Here is a 23,597-nt window from a genome sequence, read left to right on the forward strand (position 1 = left end):
CCTCATGTCCACAGGGAAAAGAAGAATTGAAATCTGCAGCGGATTTTAACTCTTCTCCCGCACGCGGATCCACACCCCATAGGGATGCATTGACCACCTGCGGGTAGATAAATACCTGCAGATAGTCAATAAAAGTGAATAAAAAAAAATATGGAGCATGAAAAAAATGGACATGCTCCATTTAGGTGCGGGTCTCCCGAGAGACCTAAAAGAATAAACTTACTCGCAGCGGACCGTGCAGATCTTCTCTTCTTCCTGGCCAGATCTTCTTTCTTCGGCCCGGCGGATGTGCCCGGCGCATGCGCGCGGCACGCTGCCGGCGTGCCGAGCACATCCGTCGGCCGAAGAAAGAAGATCCGGCCGCAAAGAAGAGAAGATCTGCCTAGTCCGCTGTGGGTAAGTTAATTCTTATTTTCAGCCCTCATGTCCGCGGGGCAGGAGGGACACACTACGGATTCTCCATGGAGAATCCGTAGCGGGCCTGATTTTCCCCATGGACATGAGGCCTTAGTCTAACTTTCATAAATTATCTCCCTCAACTACCTTGTAATGCTCAAAACTACAAAAAAGGGATTTATAGTTCATGAATAGCATGTCTAAAGTAATTTTGCTTAAGAAAAATGAAACATTAAAAATTAAATAAACTTAAAGACAAGAAACAGTAGTTGGAAGATATTTTTTCATTTGTTTAAAAAAAATAAAAATAAAACTCAAACTTTGTTGGTATCATGTTAAAACAAAACAGTACATATTTACATGTGTTTGGATTATAAATATACATTATCTACAAAACAAAGATACAAAAAGTTCAGTGCTTTTGATTCAATGTTAAATTATTGAAATAGATTTCAAAAGATAACGACAACAACAACGCCAGACATTTGCCCTTGGGCGTCTGTAATTTTAAGTCTCATTAAAAAGACCAAAAAAAAGAAAAGATATGGGCAACATTTTCTTAAAACAAGACTTTTGTACAGAACATCAAAACGCAAATGCCAGTCTCTTGTCTTAAGCACTCTTGAAGGCCAGATTATAGTATTCAGGTACAGAGGAAAGGGGACATTTCATGGTCACAGTTCAGTAGTTTTCAAAATTTGTGGTTCACAATTAACCAACACTAATTAAAGGGCCACTCCGGTGATTTGTTTCTTCATTCATTAGGTATGTAGTCTCTCGGTATATACAAATCAGAGTCCTTCTTCTCAGGTGGGTCATGTGATCTCATTCTGACCACTTGAGATTTATGCCTTCCACACACGGGCGGAATTCCGCAGAATTTCCACCCATGCCCGCTGCCATAGGATTGCAGACGGCACATAGCAGAGCGGGGAGACGCCGGAGCAGGTGAGCCACACTGGTCACTGCAGGGGGCATGGCTTGCATCCCGCTGTGAGAATTCGCACAGCGGAATCCGACCCAACCATATGCGGGAGGCCTTACTTGGCTTTATGTTATTTTTCAGTCAGCATAATTGTTATGTAATATTATGTATACTACCATATGCAATCTTTATAAAGGGACAAACTATCAGTTACAGATGATTAGAGGTTCTTATGACATTTATAATGGAGATCAAAGCTCATCCTCCTGATTGTATATTTTTGTTTGGTCTGTACTTTACTAAGGTGAACAGAGAATACAAAAAATGGTAGTGTCTTCCCAGCAGGCAGAGATGGTAAGGACTTTAGCTGGTCATGTGTGGCTGTGCTGATGGATTAGCAAAACAGAGAAGAAATCTCAGCATCAAGATGTTACCTAATAATTACCAGACAGGAGGCTGTATTGCGTGGAAAGTGACTGCAATATACATAAATGTCCAGAGTGTAGAAAAATGTATTTTCATCAGAGTGGCCTTTTAACGATATACCTGACAAGTGCCAATTTATAGGTACTGACAATATTAATGAAAATTCTGTGTACGTAATACATATATACACACACATACAAATCTCTAATGCGCTCATAGGCAATAATTTAAGAAAACCCTCTAGTCCCCTTAACTCTGAAAACAGTCAAGAAATATATATTTATATGAACTAAAAATAAAAACACCTTTGTATTCAGAGCAGCCACTGACCTTGTAATTAAGTTTTGAGTGTCCCATCTTGCCAACAATACACAATATATAGATTTAAAAGAATGCACTTAAATGGAATAACCTTACATTTACAGATGTCAATATTGACATTTGATGTCTTTTATATAAATTACTAAGGCTGTGTGTGTTCTGTTACGGAAAAATAAAATGTTCTATCTCACAATTCTCAGTAGTGCAAAATGAATTATTAAAAAATGGCCAGCTGTCTTAACGTGTCATGCAATGTAAGGCTTCGACTAGTTGCTGGTTGAAGTACAGATTCCTAGTGCTGGTTTCTAGTACAGATTTTAAGACGGATGTATAAAAGGATTGGTAGCAAAGCCCACATTCATTTCAGCACGTCTGCCCCAAAACCTCTATTGCATGACGTGCAATGTGAAGTGATAAAAACAAACCATAGCTTAATACTGTTCAGGTATTACATAGAAAAGCAGTGATAAGCCAACACAAAATCCATTGGGACACTTTTAGGCACTTCTAAACAAAGTTGGACCTTTCATTCTGCATAGCAAACAAATCTCATCCACTTTCTTGGAATGTGTATTCTAAGGCATGAATTGAAGAGAACCATTGCTTTCAGCAATCCCACATTTGCAACGTTACAAAGACAGAATGTGAGGCTTCAAAAGGACACTTTAAGAAACTACCTTGTAATGATAAAGTCTAACATTTTCCTTTGTTTCTTCCAGTTTTGTTACATTCAGTCGACCAAATGCCTAAACAGAGCTAGTGATCGAAGTCTATTGCATCTCTAGCCAAGTCTCTCTTCAGCTCAGATTATTTCATTGTCCAAAAGCAGCAAGTTCTATCTTTGTGCTCAAAAATCACCTCCAGTCATGTATTGTAAACATATGTTCATGGCATGCCTTCTGTTTGTGGTGCTTCAGAGAACCTCAAAGTTATACTTCTGGATGTTGGACTCTGTTACACCTGTGGGAGAGAAAATGAATATATGGTGAGCAAAATATGGCAAATGAGAAAAACATAAGGGGGTTCTTTACTGTAAGAGCAGTGCGACTATGGAACTCTGCCTGATGACGTGATGATTGTGAACTCACTAAAAGTTCAAGGGCGGCCTGGACGTCTTTCTTTACCAACAATATTACATGTTATAGTCCCTAATAACTTCAGAAGGGTCGGTGATCCTGGGATTATTCTGATTACCAGATTGGAGTTAGGCTACCACAAGTTTCTACCCAATTAGTTTTTTGCCTTCTGGGGGTAATAGGCTGAACTGGATGGACATGTCTCTTCTGCCTTACAAATACTATGTTACAATTGAAACATACAATACAGGGTTAGACATTCTAGATATTGTTACAGACATTACAAACCCTACTTGCACAGGAAGTTTTCCTAATTACCCACGCTTAAGACAGAAGTTAATTGCTAAGGGAAATTCAGTGCAACAAAATCTCATCATTGATATATCTTTTAAAGAATAGTAAAAGGTGTATGATTAATATTAAATATATATTTGATTTAGTTATGAGCAGTGGGTAAAACATATGATCCTCAGAGAGGCAATGTGTTACAATCCAAAAGCATCATTTGGGTCATTACTAAATGCATTATTGGCCTCCTGAAATTCCGTTTTGCATGCACTTTGACAGGCATGTTCTTACCTCTGTAGCTATCACACATTCATTCTGTTCTTCTCCTATTACATAAAATGACTGGTACATTGAATCTCTTGGGGAACATATAGTGGATATTCTACACTCTGGCTTTTCACTGCATAAAAAAAAATAACATAAGTACAGAGGAAAGTCAAGTTTGCAATATTTCTACAATACAAATTCTGGTCCAAGTCACGTGTGTCATTTGTTTCAGAAACTTCTGCAACTGTCCCATGCATATGAATGGGACTTTCAGAAATCCATATACTTGCTGCCAAAGCAATCTAGTTCAGACGTACGGAACTTTGGAACCCAGCATGTGTCACAAATTTCTGCAACAATTCTGCTGCTTGAAAAAGTTACCCAAACAATATTGTAGCTGCACAAAATATTCTTTAACCAATAAAACCTAAAAAGATTTACTTCTCATTGACTGCAAAGTACAGTATGGTTATCTTACTCCTGCAAAGTGCAGGTGGCAAAAGTGCTGGGTGGAATCAACATGTGCCAAAGTCTTCCTCTGCAATATGACATTGGTTATTCTTCAAGGGAAGCTAAAAAGTTACTTGTTCAGAAACCACGAAGCCTGATCGCTTCTTAAGTGACTCTGGCTTTCATTTACCATTAAAGTACAAGCAATGTTACACTGCCTTATGAAGCAGATCAGATAGTGGCATACAACTATACTTTTTTCCCTTGCAAAGTGTAAGCTGAAATTATTCATTAGGCAGTCTAAATGACTCACTCAAATGAGTACAATAGAAACATAATCCAAGCAGTCTCCAAACCAGAACATATTAATGACCAATACCAGACACACCTTGTCTATAAGACCATAAACCACCTGCTCAACATTAAAGTGTCACTGTGGATGGAAAACTACAGGACTATGGGTAGGTTCACATGGATTTGATGCAGCATCTGTGCCCCATTTTAATGGGAATCTGTACCGTAGTTTAAACGTAGTGACCGCTCACTGATGAGCATTCTGCAATGGGAAATCTGCATGTAGATCTGCTCCTTGCAAAATACTAAATCCACATGTAGATTTACAGCCATAACTGTCGTTTTTGAGGTGGAGTCTGCAAATAAAATCAGGTGCAGTTTCCGCTCGTGAAAGGGTGCTCTAAGGGTTTTCTTACAAGTCTTGATCAGAGCTGTATAGCAGGTGCTGATCAACAAAATAAACGACAAATGTCTGTCTTTCACACAGGCCAATTTGAAATGAGGGGCAAATTCTTGTTCATCTCCTATACTGATGTATGGTTAGTAGAGATGAGCGAACCTACTCGGCCACGCCCCTTTTTCTCCCAAGCGCCGTGATTTTCGAGTACTTCCGTACTCGGGTGAAAAGATTCGGGGGCGCCGTGGGTGAGTGGGGAGTTGCAGCGGGGAGTGGGGGGGGGGGGAGAGGGAGAGAGAGAGGGCTCCCCCCTGTTCCCCGCTGCTACCCCCCACTCCGCCACACCGCCCCCCGCCCCCCGAATCTTTTCACCCGAGTATGGAAGTACTCAATAATCGCGGTGCTCGATCGAGTAATTACTCGAAACGAGTATATTCGCTCATCTCTAATGGTTAGCAGTGCATCTTCCATTTATATTAGGAAATGGGCTGTTGACCATTTTTTTTTGTGATTCATTAAAGATGTGATCACCCAATGAATGAAGGTTTATTAGGTGATCAGCAGCACTTTCACACAGCCTGCTGATCAGGCAAACAAACATTCTTGCTTGATCATTGGGTAGTATAAAAGGCCTTTCGGTATCAGTTTCAAACAGGCTATTCAATTTTTCTAATCCCGATTTATATTCACTTGCCAATGGATTAGAACTGGGTGAAAGAATACATTAAACTAAATGGATGCAATTCTTTCATATATCTGGACCTACAGCAATGTCATCATTGTACCTGAGAAACGGACAACTGGTAACTTTATAAAAGCACAGTAACAACTAGCTTGACACATAGTAACGTACTCTACAGCAGTGCAGGAGCATGCAACTGAATGAATTACAATCTGCCTTACCTGTGTAGACGAAGAGGAAATTTCTCTTCTTCTAAGCATTTTTCACTATTGTGGAACTTGTCTCCTTTTCCAATACCATTCATGACACCAATAAGTCCATTAGCAATATTGCAGTCTAATGGGTGGTTTTTTAGCTTGTAATTTGATTTCTCTAGCTCACAGTTCACCTCCAAGTCGTTCTTTTTGTTTATATTTTTAAGTTGTGAAGCTGGTATTAAGTTGTCTTTCTGGAAATCAGATAGATTATTCATAGTCTTCGTGTCCTGCATGGGCTTCTGACGAAAATGCCTTACGATAATGAAGATCATGCATAATAAACACAGCAGTCCAACCATGCCAGCACCCATGAAGACAGCAACCCAAGGAAAGTTCCAGTCTTTATGGTCTACCAAAAACTCACACTGGCTTCCCATGAAACCAAAAGGACAAATACAAATGCTTTTTCCATTGGGCACAGAATGGCATGATCCTCCATTCATGCATTGACTGACAGCACATTCATCCTTGACATCTTTGTCCATTTTATCACATGTCTTCCCAGTAAAACCTTCAGCACACATACATCCATAATCGCCAGAGGTGTCATAGCAGGTCCCTCCATTGGAGCATGGGTTCTTTGCACATATGTTTTTATTTATTGCACAAGTTGGGCCTGTATATCCAGCATGACAGCGGCACAACTGTTTGTACGCCAAGATATAGCACAGACCTCCTGTATGGAAAAAGACAACATAAATTCACTTTTCTTCTCGGGAGTTGGGGGGGATGAAAAAAATACAAACAAATTCCGCCATTTTTCACAGGACGATGCCCACCACTCGGGGGAGCAAGCATGCCTGGCTGGTTTATGGAGCAGCCAGCAAAGGGGCGGGGCAGTGCTCATCGTGCAGCTTAGACAGCGGCCGTTTAGTAGCGAACGGCCACTGTGTTATCTCAATGGAGAGGTGGGGTGCGAGAGGAGACACATCTCCTGCACTGCCCCACCACCCTGCAGGCCGCTCCGTGAACCAACCAGCTCTGCTAGCTCCCGTGCAGGAGCATGGGAGCGAGGAAACACAAGGACGAGTGTTGGTCATCATTTGCCTGACATTCGTCCCTGTGTAAATGGGCCTTTAGTCCATTTTTTTATGTCAATATTAGACCTGGCCTTTAGTAGATGCTAATAGGCTGAGTTACATGGCAGACAGAGGCCTTTGTCAGGCCAGTGGATGCCATGTGAACCCATTCATACCATGTGATTGAAATGCAGGGTGCCAATGGGTTACAGGAGGATCCTCCATCCTCTGTTATCTGCTTACATACTGCATTTTCTATTGTGTCACGTAAGGGGTTAAGCTGCCAGAATCTGAGGTTTCCCTGTTCCTGGTAGTTAGAGCAGGAGCCTGGCTGTAAGTAGTCAGCTAAGCCACCGCCTTAAAAACATGCATGTACAGGTTTAAAATCCATTAATGACATCAGTAAAAAGGTTCTATTGCAGTCACTAAAGGGTGTAAATAAAATCAACCTAATGCATAAAAACAAAAAGCAAAAGTGTGTCGGTATTGCCTATCGCAATTAAATCCCATTTTTCGAGTTATGAAATAATTTGGATTGGGCAATACGGACATTTGTCTGCAATATTATGTCCAATGTTTTACCGTGATCTTACCCTCATAATAAACTTTATTACAGCAGGTGAGGGAAGTTGGGGAATAACGAGAATTAGGCTGGTTTAACATCTGCATCGGAATCTCCGGTTGATGGCTCAGTCACAGCTGGCCAGCTTCTGGACAGAAGAAAAAAGGCGCTACATGCAGCTTTTTTTCTTCTGTCCAAAACCTAGGCAGCTGAGCGAAAACCAAACTGACCCCATTGTAGTAAATGGGATCCGTTCAGTGCTGTTCTGCTCCCTCCTGAGACGGAACCATTCGGCCACAGGGATTCCCCTTTCCTACACCCCGAACACAGATGTGATACCACCCTAACAAAACTAATGCAACAACTTGTTCTATAGCGCCACATGGACCAATCAGGTGAATATCACACTGGTGCATAGTCAAATCAGAGAATATATAGTTTCAATTAGTTACTAAATACATACCATTAAGACAGGGATTGCTGATACATTGGTTGACCTTCTTTTCACAGTTGGAACCCGTATACCCCAGTGGGCACTGACATGAATAGCTGGCACCCATCTCTCGTTCTCTACATGTCCCGCCATTAAAGCATGGAGAATCGGCACAATTTAATACACTGTGTTCACAGTGGGTTCCATAATATCCTTGAGGACATGCACAGACATATCCACTTTCTCCATCCTAGGAACACATAGAAGGATAAGGATTTTATTTGTAAATATGTGAAACCAGCTGGCAGTTATCAAGACTTTAAAGACATCTGTATAGAGCAAGTTTTGCTATGAATCATAGTATAGAAAAGTGAGGCAATAGTTCAGTGTGTATAAACAGAGAAGCTATTCCAAACAAGATTTACCCATACATTACACATGCAAGATGTTGATAGTGCAAACAGAAGCAAAAGAGTTTCTAGTTTAAACAAGCTGACAATATAGCACCAAACAAACAGGCAAGGGAGAGTGCAAGAACAATAAACGTCTATTCTGAAAGCTAGTATGTTTACATACAGCATGACCTGATAATATATATGTAGGTAAGAGAACAGAATTGGTTCCTAGCCACATGTGCGCTGTGTAATATGTCACATATGTACCAGTTCATAGAAAGCGCTATAAATTGTGTCCTCTTGTAAAAGATATGATTGACATTGAATTGTACTTTGTCTTAAATGTCAAGTGTATTGTTTTAATAAAATACAATTTGTAGAACATTTTCTTAGCAGTGCAGTGATCATTGGTTCTGTAGCGTGCAATTCTAGGCAGATAACTGAAAATTCCCTGACTGTCAGATCTCCTTTCAGCCAAGAGGGTCTAGAAGAGAATCAGACTGACCACCTTAGACCTTGTCGCTACTGATTTTCTACACCTAATCCCAAATCTTATATAGCATGGTGATGGAACAGTTGTTTTAGATGGCATTTGTAATTCATTTGATAATCATACATTTAGGAACTCAAATGTAGAGGTTTTCGTTCTTACCGTGCAGCTACCACCATTTCGACAAGGATTGCTGTCGCATTCGTTGATTTTCTCATCACAATTCACTCCAGTATACCCAGGTCTACAAGAACATGTGTAACTACCCTGACCAGTGTTCATACAAGTGGCTCCATTTTTGCAGGGTTTATGATGAGTGCAATAGTTTAAATCTGTAAGTAATGTAATGATTGTTAGTAACCATTAATTATCTTTATTCTCAGTATATTAAATTATATATACACAATCTTAGCAGAAAAAAAAATTCACCTGATAACCCAGTACAAACATCACCAATTAAGTCTATGATGCCGATTTATGAGAAAAATACAAACAATTAATCAAACTCACCTAGATCACAGAAGAGGCCTCCCCACCCTTCATTGCAGATACACTGCCATTGAAGTTGGCATGTTCCATGTCGACATCCATTATGGGTAATACACTCATTGCAGTAACGGCCTTGCCAACCAGGACGGCAACTGAAATGTTAATTTTGGACATTATAATCAAACCATAACCCAGTAAAATAGTTCAAAATAAAAGTTAAAGGGGGTTATCCAGCCTTTAAAAGTTGATGGCCTGTCCTCAGAGGCCAGTAATATCTGATTGTTGGTGATACGCTGGTTAGGACCCCTGCCAATCATGTGACTGAAGAGGCCATTGAACTAGTGTGAGCTCTGTAGCCTCTTCAATGCTTACGTTTGAGCAGGATCATGTTTGTCTTCAGAATATCGTATTTATAGTGGCTATGAGTACCATAGGCCTCTTCAATGGGACAAGCCTGTATTACTCAGAATGGCCAATATGGCGTTTTGAGTACCGACAGAATCATGCTTGTATTTAAACGTTGAAGATGCTGCAGTTTGCATTAGTGCCGCAGCACCTTCAATCAGGTGATAATGGGTAGTCCCATGTAGTGGATGCCCACAATCAGATATTGACAGTCTATCCTGAGGATACGCCATCAATATTTAAAGGCTGTATATTTTCTATTTAAGTTACTACATAGTGTGAAGAAGCAAACAGTCAAAGTGCCAAAGTGAAGTTTCAGTGCAGAGCTCCTGCAGAATTAATGTAAATTAATGCTATAACACTACTATTACTTGAGTTAGTAACTAAGGATGAGCAAGTATACTCGCTAAGGCACTACTCGTCCGAGTAATGTGCCTTAGCCGAGTATCTCCCTGCTCATCCATAAAGATTCGGGGACCGCCGCGACTGACAGGTGAGTCGCGGCGGGGAGCAGGGGAGAGCGGACGGGAGAGAGGGAGAGAGAGATCTTACCTCCGTTCCTCCCCACTCTCCCCTGCAGCTCCCCGCCCCGCAGCGGCACGCGAATCTTTAGGGACGAGCGGGGAGATACTTGACTAAGGCACATTACTCGAGCGAGTAGTGCCTTAGCGAGTATACTCGCTCATCCCTATTAGTAACCTAGATTTACAACTTCAGCTTGGCATTTAGGTAAACTATTGCTGAAAAAATCACACAAAAGTTTGCTCCAATTGGTGCAGGTTTTCTGCTGCAGAAAACTTGCAAAGAATCCACAGTGTATGAACATATTCTTAGGCTGGAATGCCACACTATGGTAGCAGCATGTAAACAAAACCCTGCCCATCTATGGTGGTCAATACGCAGAGGGTTTTGCTGGTAAGAGCGCTATGGATAGCAGTTAAAGATTTCAGCTAGAATAGACTTAACTTCCTTGACCCTCCTCCTTTACCAAGTATCTGCTCTGCATATCTTGTAGATAACCTGGTTTGGATATACACTACATTGGTGGTCCCTAAAACAGTGGCTTGTGACCCCCCTGCTGTGTGGCTTACCATAGGAATCCTGGGTTTTGACCATGTATAATGGCAATTGACAATATTACAGGACTTATCCTACCCACACCTTAGCAGGTTAGTTTTTCTCCTCCATTTCTGAGCTAAATGTGACACTTGACCATCACTCAAAGTTGAATGTGGCTCACAAGGTACAAAACGTTGAGGACCTCTATAATTCGAGATAGCTGTATAATAGAAAAAAGATAGAAATAAGTATACAATATATACTCACGAGCATTCCCCTGGGCTGTTGCAGACACCATTTTGCTCACTGCACCCATCAAGACATATTGCTGTGGAAACATTGGCCATAGTTAAACTTTGTTGTAAGCACATAACATGCAGTTCATACATTCTAGGAAGGGATATAATAAAAAGAACCATAATTGTAAATATAAAAAACAAACACCAAATTCTGTGCTTGAAATCTTACCACACTCAGATCAGATTTTAAAGGAGTTATCCAAATTAGATATTTAGCTAAACAGGCTGCCCATGTGGAAAAAAAACAGCACTCAGCCAATCACAGGCAGCGCTCAGCCAATGAGACCAGCGTTTTCTGGGGGCTGGGATTTTTCAATCCCTGGCCTCCAGAAGAATACTGCCATGCCGGAGAGAAGAGGGAATATATATATATTATATATATATTTTTAAAAAAAAGCTAGGGCTGATTTTCAGGGTAGGGCTTACCGTATATACTCTAGTATAAGCAGAGTTTTTCAGCACTTTTTTTATGCTGGAAAAGCCCCCCCTCAGCTTATACTAGAGTAAGGTAAAAACAAAAAAAAATAAAAAAACTCAATACTCACCTCCCAGACGGCGTCTGTCCCCGGCGCGATGTCACCCCGAGCAGTGCGGCAAACTGCTTGAGACTTCTCCCCGCTGTCATATCCCTGCTCGGGTTTGAATTCCCCCACAGTCAGTGCTGTGTAAGAAAGCGCTGTGATTGGATCGAGTGGCAGGCAATCACAGTTGGTGCTCGATCATTCACAGCCATTCAGTGAATGACATCACTGGACGGAGAGGATTGGTTTATCGAGCACCGACTGATTGGCTGGCACTCGATCCAAACAGCGCTTACGGAGGGGGAATTGATAGCCAAGCAGGGAGATGACAGCGGGGAGAAGTCTCAAGCAGCTTACCGCACCGCCGGGGACACAGATGCCAGCTGGGAAGAAAGTACTGCTTCTTTTTTTAACCTAGTATATACTTGCGTATAGCAATAAGTCAAAAAACTGTTAAAACTTATTGACTCGGCTTATACTCGGGTCGGTTAATACTTGAAATTATTGCTGCGGGGGTTGCCTGCAGCCCACTGCTTTCAATGGGGCCACAGCAGTGCCGATAGCATCAAGGACTTCTGCCATACCTGTGACAGCGGTGGCAGAGGACTCCTCCTTCATCCCCACAGGGATGAAGAATCCTCTGCCATAGCTGTGGCACAGGTCTATGATATATTTCCTATGTTTTCAATGGCACTAGCGCTGCTGCCGCCAGCTCTATTGAAAACAGTGTGTGATATCGCAGAGGCACTCTCGCAGCACAAGAAAAAATATCGCTAGTGGGTAGCCACCCTTAGGTTTGCTTTGAGTTTTTATGCATTTTACCATAGACATCTATAGTTAAAAAAAAAAAATCATTAATTTATTCAAAAACACTACCCAAAATACACTGGTAAAAAAATACAAGGAATTCACTTTTATTTTTGTTTTCAAAACTGAAGGAAGCCGTAGGCCATAAATGCTGCGGAATTTCTGCTGGTGGAATTGCAATGCAAATTCTACAGCATTTACACTACAAACCATGTGGAGAAAACGTTAAAAATCTCCTTCACATGGTGCGTACGTTTTCCACATCAAATGCTCAACATGTCTATTTAGGCAGAGATATCGCGATTTTGTGTTGCTACAAAGTAATGCAACTTTGCAGCGCTGTTTTGCCAGGATTTCTGGGGGCGGGGATTAAATATAAGCCCTACTCCTTAAATAAGCCCTAGCTACATATAAAAAAAAAATAAAAATCACCTAACAGGCGCTGTCCGCTCCACTGCACATCTTCTAAAGCTCTGTGGAATTTGTCTGCAGTCTTCAGCCAGCGCTTCCTGGTCAGGGGGTTCAAAAATCCCACCTCCAGGAAGCGCTGGCTCAGGCAGAATTGGGCCGCTGCGCTCAAGAACCAATCCCTGCAGTGCTCGATGAACCAATTACAGCCATTCAAGCCATTGGACAACTAGTGAGGATTTATATTGGATAAGTATAGAGAATAAACCTGGAGTAAAAATGGAGAAAACTAGGGTTGTCTTGTTGCCACAGCAGGACTAGAACTGTCCCCATTCTCATTGTACACACGTGTCAAACTAGATGTCCGCTGCCGAATCTGGCCCGCCATTTTATATGGCCCACGACTGGGTCTGAATGCAGAAGAGCCTGCTCCCCACTTTCCCCAGAGGACTCAGTCAGCGCTTGGCAGGGGAGGTGGAACAGGTGCCATCTTGGCGTGTGAGCTCCAGCACACCTCCACACCAACTTCTCCAGCAGGTGGCCCAGCTCCGACAGCTCTACCCAACACCCTCCTAGTCACCTCTCCAAGGTAGCTTTAGCTCAGTACTAAAGAGGTGGGAGGGGAGAAACACCAGTGCATGGAGTGCCATAGGCTTCTTACCAGTGTATTTACATGCAACATTTTGTGTGCACAATACGCAGAAAATAGAACCCATTGATTTAAATAATGGGTTCATTCACATTTCCTTTTTCTGCACGCGCATTTCTTGCACACACAAGGAAAAAAAAAAAGACCTGCTATTTGTGTGCACATTTGCACACCACAAGTCCCCGTAGAAGTCTACGCAAATTGCGCAAATCCTTAACACATTTGGACCTTAGCAGCGCAAATGTACATGCCCTGCGTGCCCAAAAAGGGGCATTAAAATATGTGCGCAAAAAGGCCTAGTACATAGTTCAAACACATTGCACCGAGTAGTGTGCAAAAACGCATACGCCCATCTGAAGCAGCTCATTCACACGGGCGTATGCAGGTTCAGTCCATGAAATACACAGCGTTTTCTTGGACCGAAAGTGTGCGTCTTCACACCTTCCATTTTGTTTGTGCACAATTGCAAGAAACTCTGATTTCTTCTGTCTTCGGGCGGTTTCAGATGAACACATATGCAAATACATTCGCCAGTACGGAATATATTGAGCATGAACGAAGTTAGGAGATCGCAAGAAGCGGCTGATACCTGCCAGCAGATCGGTTATTTTTGCGAACTATTTTTGCCAGTTCACCCGCTTGCGCGTTATAACCTTCTTGTAGAATAGAATGGGAACTAAATGTCTAATTAGGGCGCCGTCTTTTCCCTGCGTTGTACCTAGAATAACTCCCTCCCTTTTATGGCAGCGCAACACGGACAGATAGAGCAGGACCTTCTCATATGAAGATTTTGCGCTGCAAAAACCAGTTCGCCTGAATGAATCAATTGAAATCAATGCCTTTGCTTCGTCGCATTGTACGGGCGAGTTTCACATGCGGAAATGCCTTTGCAAATACATTCGCCTGAAACCGCCCTTCATGTGTAAAGTGAGCATCGTGTTTATTTAGGTGATCCCATTTACTTTAATGACAGACTGAAATTATTTTTGCGCTTGAGCAACGTCCATGCGTGAAGAGTCGGAATACCCCAATGCAAATCAATGGCGTATAAGCTGTCCGTAAAAAACATGGGCGTAACACGGCGCACAAATGTGCCCGTGTGAAGGAGCCCATAATGCTGGTCTGGCCCGGGGAGAAGGAGTGCCACCCCGCCGCTCTGCCCTCCCTCAGGAGCCGTCAGCTCGCATTTCCCGCCCTTTCCGTCAGCCGGCTCGCACTCATTACATGGTGCTCCTTTAATGCCTGGATGAGCCTGAACAATCCGGCAGCCCTCCGCCCCAGTGTCAGCGGCATGACAGCTGCTCCCGTTGTTGCTGCTCTCCCTCCCTCCTCACTACAGCTGTTCTCTCCGCTTTGTCCCCTGGAGCTAAATGCCAGGGACAACAACAACAACGCGTGCCGCCCGACATTACACCTCCCCCGGCGCGCTGCAGCCCGTCCACGGGAGGGCTTCATCTTACAGCCGTGGTATACGAGTCACAACCGGCATGACAATATAAACAAGCTGCGGAAAACCACTGACAACGCCATGATAAGACTATTGGCCACAGCGACCAATCACAGCGCGGCTTTCATTTTTCCAAAGCACTCTTAGAGATAAAGCCGAGCCGTGATTGGTTGCTATGGGCAACAGACAGGTTTACTGCTAGCGTTGGATGCCTAAAGTCATCCAGTGAGCAGGTGGCTTATATTTAGCAATATGGTTTCCACAGAGTGTTACCCGAGTTACACCTGACCCTGTTCCTGGCACTTCACCACACATACAAAGAACCATTTGTATATGTCTGTTTGATGCAATTCCTGACCAGCAAGACAAAGTTCTAATAAAGGTTGCTTATAGAGTTTCCTGTTGACATTTCCCCCATTACATACAGTTCTGTGGTAAGGTTTTTCCCTTTTGAAGTCAATAGGGAAGACCTGGAAGTCGGCAAAGGGACTTTTCACACGGAATGGAGTAGGCCGCATGACACACGGTAAATTCTGCAAGCCACCTGTGGATTTTGATGAGAGATGGAGAATGGCTGAAAACATGCCTGCAATTCCGCATCAAAATCCGCACTTTAGGCGGCTTCACACGGGCATATTTGCACGCGCAATATGTAGAGAATAGAGTCCATTGATTTCAGTAGGTTCATTCCAATTTTTTTTTTAACCTGTGCTATTTGTGCGCATTTGCTCGCCAAGGAGCCCCATAGAAGTCCACATGCTGAGCAATTGGGAATTACGCTGCACAATCCTGTGTACATCTGGGACCCCTTAGGCTTCATAGCCATTTCAATCTGGGCGTGTTCATCTGCCACGCACAAATGAAGTGCCCCGTGTGCCGAAGTACGGTAAAATGTACCAATATGTGGGCAACATAAACCTGTTCATAGTACAAACGCGTTGCTCTGAGGTGTGCGCAACATTGCATACGCCCATGTGAAGCCTGCCTTAGGCCTCATGTCCACGGGCGGGTGTGATTTGCGGATGATCCGCAAATCAAGCCACCAATAGGGAAACATGGGTGTCCACATCCAGCATGCGGATTTGATTTGTGCACCTTTTGGTCCGGAAAACAAATCGCAGCATGCTCCATTTCAGTGCGGATCCTGCACTGACGGCTTCCATTGAAGTCAATGTAAGCTGTCCGATCCACAGCCCGTCCACAATTGAATTGTGGATGAGCTGCAGGAAAGCAGGGGTTTAAAAAAAAATCCACTGCGCATGTGCAGCAGCGTGCGGGACGGACCGTGCTTCCACACACATCCGCAGTGAGAAAATGAAAAGACACAGACGGGTAAATAGAATCCCGCAGTGTCCTCAGCTGCGGGCAGGGTCAGATTCCGCTGCGCCAATGGCCACAGGTGGATCTGATTTGTGGAATCTGCACGGGTTACCCGCGTGGAAGAGCCGCAAATCAAGCCGCCCATAGGGATACATGCACGTCTGCAAGTGAAATAAAGGATGCAGAATTGATTTGCGGACCTCTTGTTTCGAGGGGGGAGGGGGGGGGATGCAGCATGCTCCAATTCAGTACTGATCCCACATGGACGGCTTCCGTTGACGTCAATGGAAGCCGTCCAATCCGTGGCCTGTCCACAATTGAATTTTGGATGGGCTGCGGATTCTGCAGAAAAGCAGGAGTTTAAAAAGTTCACTGTGCATGTGCCGGCCGGCGCTTCTGCACACATCCGCAGAGAAGAAAAGCGAAGACCCGGACAGGCAAGTATAAGTTTCACAGGGTCCTCAGCCGTGGGCAGGGTCAGATTCCACTGTGGGCTCCCACGTGCTGAATCCAATCTGCCTGTGGATATGAGGCGTTAGGCCTCCCTCACAGGCGTTTTTGTACAGTGTTTAGAACTGCTTTTTCAGCACAGCGATAAACGCTGTACTAGGCTCCCATTAATTTCAATGGAACTGCTCACCCAAGGCTGAAAACGCAGCGTCTTCAACGCTGCGCTTTGATAGCGTTGTATGTAATATTTTTGGCAGTTTTCAGCCCTGTGTTGCCCATTAAAATGAATGGGCAACAGTTTCAGCGCTGTCGAAGACGCAGCACAACTTGGTACTGTGCTTTTGGCAGTGCTAAACACCCTAGCTACACTGCCTGAGTAAAAAAAAAAAAAAAAAAAAAAAATATATATATATATATATATATATATATATATATATATATATATATATATATATATATATATATATATATATATATATAAGAATACTCACCTTGCAGGTGTTGTTGCTGTCCCCGGCCGCGCTCTTGGGACTTGTCAGCTGGCAGGGGACCTTTTTCTCTGGTGACAGAGATTTGAAGTCCCCGCCTCCAACGAGAGATTGCTCTGACTGGCTGAGCGCCGCTAATTGACAGCCCACTCAGCCAGCACTGAATACATGCCAGCACTGCTGAAACCAGGTGAAATGTGCAGTAAACACAGTGTTGAAAAACGCTGCATTTCTGCAAACGCCTGTGTGAGGGAGGCTTTAAAAGCTGTGAATTTTGGTGCCGAATTCCACAGCTGCGGATTTGGCTGTGTCCTAATTCTGTCTCGTGTGAAAGGTTCCTATAACTTAACAAAACAAGAAACAGCCTAAATCCACATACTCAACATGCAAAATACTGCAACAGGGAAAAACACACTTGTCCTGTGTGAATACACCCCAAAAGGAGGTCCTACAAAGTGTGATGTCTGGCAAACGCACGGAGATTCCTTCACTTTCGAGGCCCCTCCTGAGTGGCCAGCATACAGCCATATGGGTTTGTCTTTACTTTTTGTATATTCCCAGGGTCCAAGTCACAGGACTACTCCATTGGTTGAAGAAGCGGATGGCATATGGGTATCGCCTACTTGAAGGAGTTTTACCATTGATGAAATCTCTGGCTATACCATAAATGTCTGGCATTTTGTCGAAGCAGCATCATGTCAATTAAAGTGGGCTGCTCTTCCTTGTAGGGATTGGGGGTGGGGATCGGATGCCTGCAAATCTAACTGGAGAGACGTTTTGAGCTGCAGATGTCAATTCTATTAAGGTCTTTTAACATGGGATGATTGTTGGGCGCCTAGGTGCCCGATAATAGTCTCAGCGATTATCGCTCCCGTGCTTTCACATGGAAGTGATAGTGTTCAGTGAATGGAGGCGGCACGCATCAGATCTCTTCAGGCTGTTTGTCTCTGTTCACCGTAAACAGGCAGTCATTCATAGATGAACTGCCTATTTACACAGGCCGATAGTCATTTGATTTTTAGGTGTGCACAAACTGAATGAAAAACAAATTTGTTCATCATTCAGTTGCTGACAGTGGCTCCACACAGACGTCTGCACGAGTAACGTTTACACACAATATGCAGAGAATAGAACCCATTGATGTTACTGGGCTTGTACACACCTCCTGATTTTGCATGCGCAAAAAACAGGACTTGCCCTATTTTTTATGTGAATTTGCGTACCCGAGACCCCTATGGGAGGTAAGCATATGCGCGTACAGATGTGCAATATGCTGCGCAATTCTGTGAAAAACACATCTGGAACTCAGCCATCTAAATCGGGGCTTATTTGTATGCTGTGCGCAAATAAAGATACCCTGTGCGCAAAAAGTACAGTAAAATACGCTGATACACAAAAAAGCCTCGTACATAGCACAAATTTGCTCATGCAAAAGAGCTTTAAATGAAATGCCTTTGCATCTTTCTATTTATCCCGTGCAATTATATGTAAAAGATCAGACCGCTGAGGCTAGATTCACACAAGTGCATTTTCACACGGAAAATTTGCGTGCACCGTACACAGAGAATATGTAAAGCGCATTTCGGTCGCACAAAAAAAATATGCATAATGCTCTATTTTCCAGTGCATTTGCACAGGGAAGGAGCACATATTGAACTCCTTAAACTTATTGGTCATTTCAATGACTGTCTGGGAGTATGGTTGCATTCTTTTTTTGCGCACGCAAATACTCAACACCCATTCTGCAAAAACGCAAACTCTTAAGTTTGTATGCTGGTCTTAGTAAACCTTGAAATGTTTCACATTCAACAGCACAATAGCGAGTTTCAAGTTTTTTCGTTTATTTTTTTACTGTTCTCCTATGTTGTTGCCTAAACATATAAATTGATTTGTATGAAAAAAACAGCACAATGATATGGTGCTTTTGCACAACGGTCTGCCAGTGGCATTTTAACCCTTTATAACAAATTCCACACAAGCACACTGTTCAAGGGTTACAGTAAATACCCCACTTTACAATGTGAAAGACATGATCCTGCAGTGGTTTCTCTGATTGCGTCACTGAATACCATTCTGTTGTCATAAAAACATGTTTGTTGCAAACAAGACTCTGTATATCTGTTTTCGGTGAAGCAAGATTTACACTGAAACATTATCCCCATGATACAGGCCTAAACATCCAAGCAGTCGCTGGAAACAGAGGAGGGAAGCCTCTAACCTATCATTGAAGCTTTGATTTTATCTTTTTTCCCCCTTTGGCATACGATTGGAAGAGCCTAATCATGTGCCCATTTTAGAACAAATAGAAATAAAAGTTAACAAATAGTTTTAAAAACCATTGAAGAGTTTATATTGGAAAAATGTTATGTCATTTATATTAATACTCCCTAAACATACAAGTGACCAAACCTACACTACACACAACGTGCTCTTGGCTATGAACTATGCCAATGTAATTATGTTGAACGTAACATTGTGTTGACCATCCCAGGTAAAAAATTAAGATAATTGATGATAAACTGTAGAAGTTACTTGTTCACTTGCTTAATTAAAACTCATTCTTGTCCCTGAATAGAAGAACCCTGGGCCGAACGTGTGATTACACAAACTATCCTGATTTCTAGACGTAGCACATTACCCTTTCATTTTTTGTTAATGAACAGCTGAATGGGCTACAGATTGAAGATGTATCATGGGACTAATGACAAGCTTCCAGTGTTGGCAGGTGTTCTCGGGCATAAAGGATGCTAAATTGTCTGTGGTAAATTGGACTTTGGAGCAAGAACTGGCAGAGCATAAGGTTTCTCTAAACTGCAGCCGAAAATAGATACATTTTTTAACAATTAGAGGGTAAATGTTAAAAAAATGGTTACATTATATCACACTTCTAATGTCTTCACAGTTCATTTACAAGCTGTACCCTGCAGCAATGGCTTATTAAATGCTAGCTTAGGCTTCAATGTCTAAATAATTTTTTCCCCAATGTTCCCAAGTCTTACGTTTTGAGCAATATTCTCCTTTCCATCCATTCAGACATGTGATGCTGCCATCAGATTCGCATATGTAGTGTCCAAAACGATCATCACGAGGCTTGCATAGCCTAGAACAGGTTTCCCCATAGTAGTGTTCACTACAGACAACTCTATAGGAGTATTTCAGCTGTGTATTTCTTTTTCCCATTTCTACATCACTGGACCAAACTTCACCAACATTAAGGGGTTTCCGGATTATAAAATCACTGACTAGTACTTCCCCTTGGTTAGAGCCTAAGAAAAAGGAAAAAGAGGACAATTTGAGTTTTCTTAAAAACCAATACTTTCAGTAAAACACGCACAGTGAATAGTATTTTAAGGAAGTCTGCCAGCCTTACTTTAGATTGGAATTTTTACATTGCCCCATTTTGCAACACTTTTTAAAGCTCCAGTACAATGACCTTAAAATTGGGTTACGGTACTTGTATTATGTGTACATCCAGAAATTAAGATTAAGGAGTATTTGATAGAAACCCACTAAAGATGAAAGTACAAAATCTACTAGATATTTTAAATTCAAAGTACAATTGTACAAAAAAAGAAGAGGGAACAAATAAAAAAAAAAAAAAAACTTAAAATTTAAAATTGTGTTTTTAAAATATTCCTATTGTAAAAAAAAGTCTTGCTCTACAAGGCGAGCAAGAGAACCAAAGTCTGTGGCCTCAAGAAAAGGTTTCAATGTGAGAATTGTTTTGTTGAAATATTCTCTTCCTCTATGTCAGCAAAACATCCAAAAGCCATTATTTCTTTTCCAAAGGGCGGAATTTGAAAAAGGTGTAAAATACAGGAAAAGGCAGTCAGGACAATTTGGCAGACTTCTGGTTTTCTCACCAAAGAGCGGACTTCTTTCCCACGCCAAAAATAAACTGGAGGAAGTGCAATTGTTTTGGAGATTAGGTACGTAAGGCCATGAAAAAAACACATCTCTCCAATGGCAGCTTGTTTTGAAAGTTGAAACAGGATTTTAAGTTAAGGGCAAGGTTAACCTCCAAGATACCTTAGTGCTTTCTAATTGATGGGACAATAGCGCCCTCTAGTGGCTCACTCTTTAATTTTTAATTTACCTGTAGGTTTATGAAACGCTTCAATAATCAGAGAAAAGGTTTTCTGAAAAAGAGGGAAAAGAAAACTAATTAACATACCTAATACAGTAAACAGACTAACAAAAATGATCATCACACAGGATTAGGACAGGAATATCCAGAAAGCTTGCTCTTAATTAACAGCCGCCTATACAGTTTAATTAATCTAATTGTGTATAGTATTACTGCATACATCTCAATCAAACAAAGCTCTTTACAGGAGGGGGAAGGAGATTGTCTTCAACCAACAGAAACCTTGAACTTGTCTGGAATCCTTAGTGTACTACGAGTTACTTAGTGTATTTAGAGTCACAGGTACCCCCATCAAATGCAGTAAACAGCAACATTACACTGTAACTTACACTGGACTGATTATAAAGAAAAGGGCAGATCTTTAAGATGTTATATTTACAATAACTTATATTTGGCATATACAGTAGAATACATTACCTGCCCTGAGGTCTATGCTGATGTTTTGTAAATAATTGTAACTTACAATATATATACACATACATACACATACACACACACAATCTAGCTACATACACAGATCCTTTGTATTCTGTTTCGACGACCCCAGGTGACACAGGGCTGCTAGAAAGTGACATCTTACCGGCCAGGTGAAGTTAAAGGGCAAACTGGTGTAATTGGAGAATCCGTCCACAAATGCACTGGTCGCCAGTACCGGGGTGACCACACTGCCGAACGTACAGGGTCCCGGGGACACTACGGTCTGATAGTGTTTTAGGCAGATCTTGAAGAAGGTCCGACAATTCGGCAGACACGAGCTCCCGTCTGCCAGCGTCCCGTTGCTATTTACAAAGGCGTCAAGACGTAGCTGAAAGACCCCGGAGCCAGTGACCTTAGAGAGAAATACAAGAAGAGCCCACGGATCAGATCTATATGCTTCAAGATAAGGATGAGAAGAAGCTATAGACAACGGCTCCCCATTTACCTGCTGAAAACCCAGTAAGAGAAACGTCAAGCCCCATACAAGACTATGATCCATCTTCTTGGTCGGCGGCGGGCAGGCGTCTTCTTATAATGAACTCCTTATTAGAGAACAGGTCCAACACAGAAGTCATGTACCCGTAGAGGTCAGGAAGGTGGCAACAAGCAGCAGATAAAGGTGGGATCCACTCACATAGCCATGCCCAATAAATCCAGTGAGGAGGTGTGAAGTGATCGCACCGGATCCGTGCCGCTGGTCACCGTAACGCGCTGGGGAACTGAAAGTCGCCTTTCCCTGGAGCTACTTATATAGTGTCGGTTCTCTCCATCTGTCATTGGTCAGCCCCGCCCCGGGACATCCACAGCGTCTGCTGCCGCACTGACCGTCATCAGGACAAATCCCCTCATCTGTTTAGGTGCCCCCTGAGAGAACCCCCATTATTTCATCTGCAGGTCGCTTCAATAAGGTTCTTTTTTCCTGGTGCTATCTCCAAGTAGGAAACAAGCTGTTCCTTGCAGAAATGAGGAATACATTATATCCCGACCCCATGTAAAGTGGGAAGAATCTTGGAATATTAGGTCTCCATCTAGAAGTGGGAATAAGCGTGCTGCACATATTTTTTACAACTGCAGTCTTTATTGTAGAGTTAGTGTGCTTTTACACGGAGAAGTTTATCAATCACACAAGCGAACGATGATGGAGTTCGCTCGCTCATTCGTGCAGACTGGACGATAATTCGCTCGCTCGCAAATCATTTAGTCGTTCACATTCATTGTAGCAGTGAATGAGAATGACTGGGTGATCGGTATTTAGGGCTTGTTTAGGGCCCCTTCACACGAGTGTATGTGCAAAAAACGCTCCCTTGAGCGCAATGCATTCTACATTTGGACGTGTATTTGCACATACTACTGTACTTTTTGTACTTGTACTGTCAGTTCACATGGGGGCAGAACACACCTTCTCCATAATTTAAAAGGCTGTTTAGTCTAATGAGGTCCAGATGTGTTCTTTTTTCACTGAATTGCGCAGCGTATTTCGCATTTGCATGCGTATTTTATGCGTATTTGTGCACCTCTCATAGACTTTTATATCTACGGGAGGTGCACAAAAGCACACAAAAATAGAGCATGTTTCTTTAAATAAGAATGAACCCATTGAAATCAGTAGGTTTTATTCTCTGCGTATTGTGCACGAATTTTACACACGCAAATACAACCGTCTGTAGAAGCTGATGAGTTCACTAGTGCAGCTTCTGTATATAGGCAGATACATCATTGTAAATCGTTTAGTCGTTCATATTGACTGTATAAGTGAATGACCATGACTGAACGATCGGTATTTAAACCGAATGAATTATCGAACGCGCCAGCAATGTTTTTTTTATGCCTACATGAAATGAACAATAAGTGAGTAAATTATCGTTCATCTCTTGATCGTTGGCTGTGTTTACACTGAACGATTATCGTACAAAGTCATACGGTCCAGCTATTTTTTTTTAACAATAATCGTTC

At 42.4% G+C, this 23,597-nt stretch overlaps 1 protein-coding gene across 1 annotated transcript; it reads right to left on the bottom strand.

Annotated features, from left to right (window-relative positions):
- Positions 1–671: 671 nt before the first annotated feature.
- Positions 672–22,351, bottom strand: DLL4 (delta like canonical Notch ligand 4). Its single transcript, XM_066608641.1, has 11 exons — positions 22,090–22,351; positions 21,748–21,996; positions 21,117–21,159; positions 20,020–20,286; positions 10,899–10,959; positions 9,189–9,319; positions 8,841–9,010; positions 7,824–8,043; positions 5,744–6,455; positions 3,724–3,832; positions 672–3,028 (listed from the first exon to the last, which is right to left on the bottom strand). The coding sequence occupies exons 1-11, from the start codon at positions 22,141–22,143 to the stop codon at positions 3,023–3,025; spliced, it is 2,022 nt and encodes a 673-aa protein (XP_066464738.1). The 5' UTR covers positions 22,144–22,351; the 3' UTR covers positions 672–3,022.
- Positions 22,352–23,597: the final 1,246 nt, after the last annotated feature.

Source organism: Eleutherodactylus coqui, chromosome 6 (genome assembly GCF_035609145.1).
Source record: "Eleutherodactylus coqui strain aEleCoq1 chromosome 6, aEleCoq1.hap1, whole genome shotgun sequence".
Lineage (NCBI taxonomy): Eukaryota > Metazoa > Chordata > Amphibia > Anura > Eleutherodactylidae > Eleutherodactylus > Eleutherodactylus coqui.

Coding starts and splice junctions, on each gene's coding strand:
- DLL4 (XM_066608641.1), bottom strand. CDS start 22,143: ATGGATCATAGTCTTGTATGGGGCTTGACGTTTCTCTTACTGGGTTTT. Junction 20,287..21,116: donor AGCGTTTCATAAACCTACAG/GTAAATTAAAAA, acceptor CCTTTTTCTTAG/GCTCTAACCAAGGGGAAGTA. Junction 3,833..5,743: donor TTTCCTCTTCGTCTACACAG/GTAAGGCAGATT, acceptor TTTTTTATGCAG/TGAAAAGCCAGAGTGTAGAA.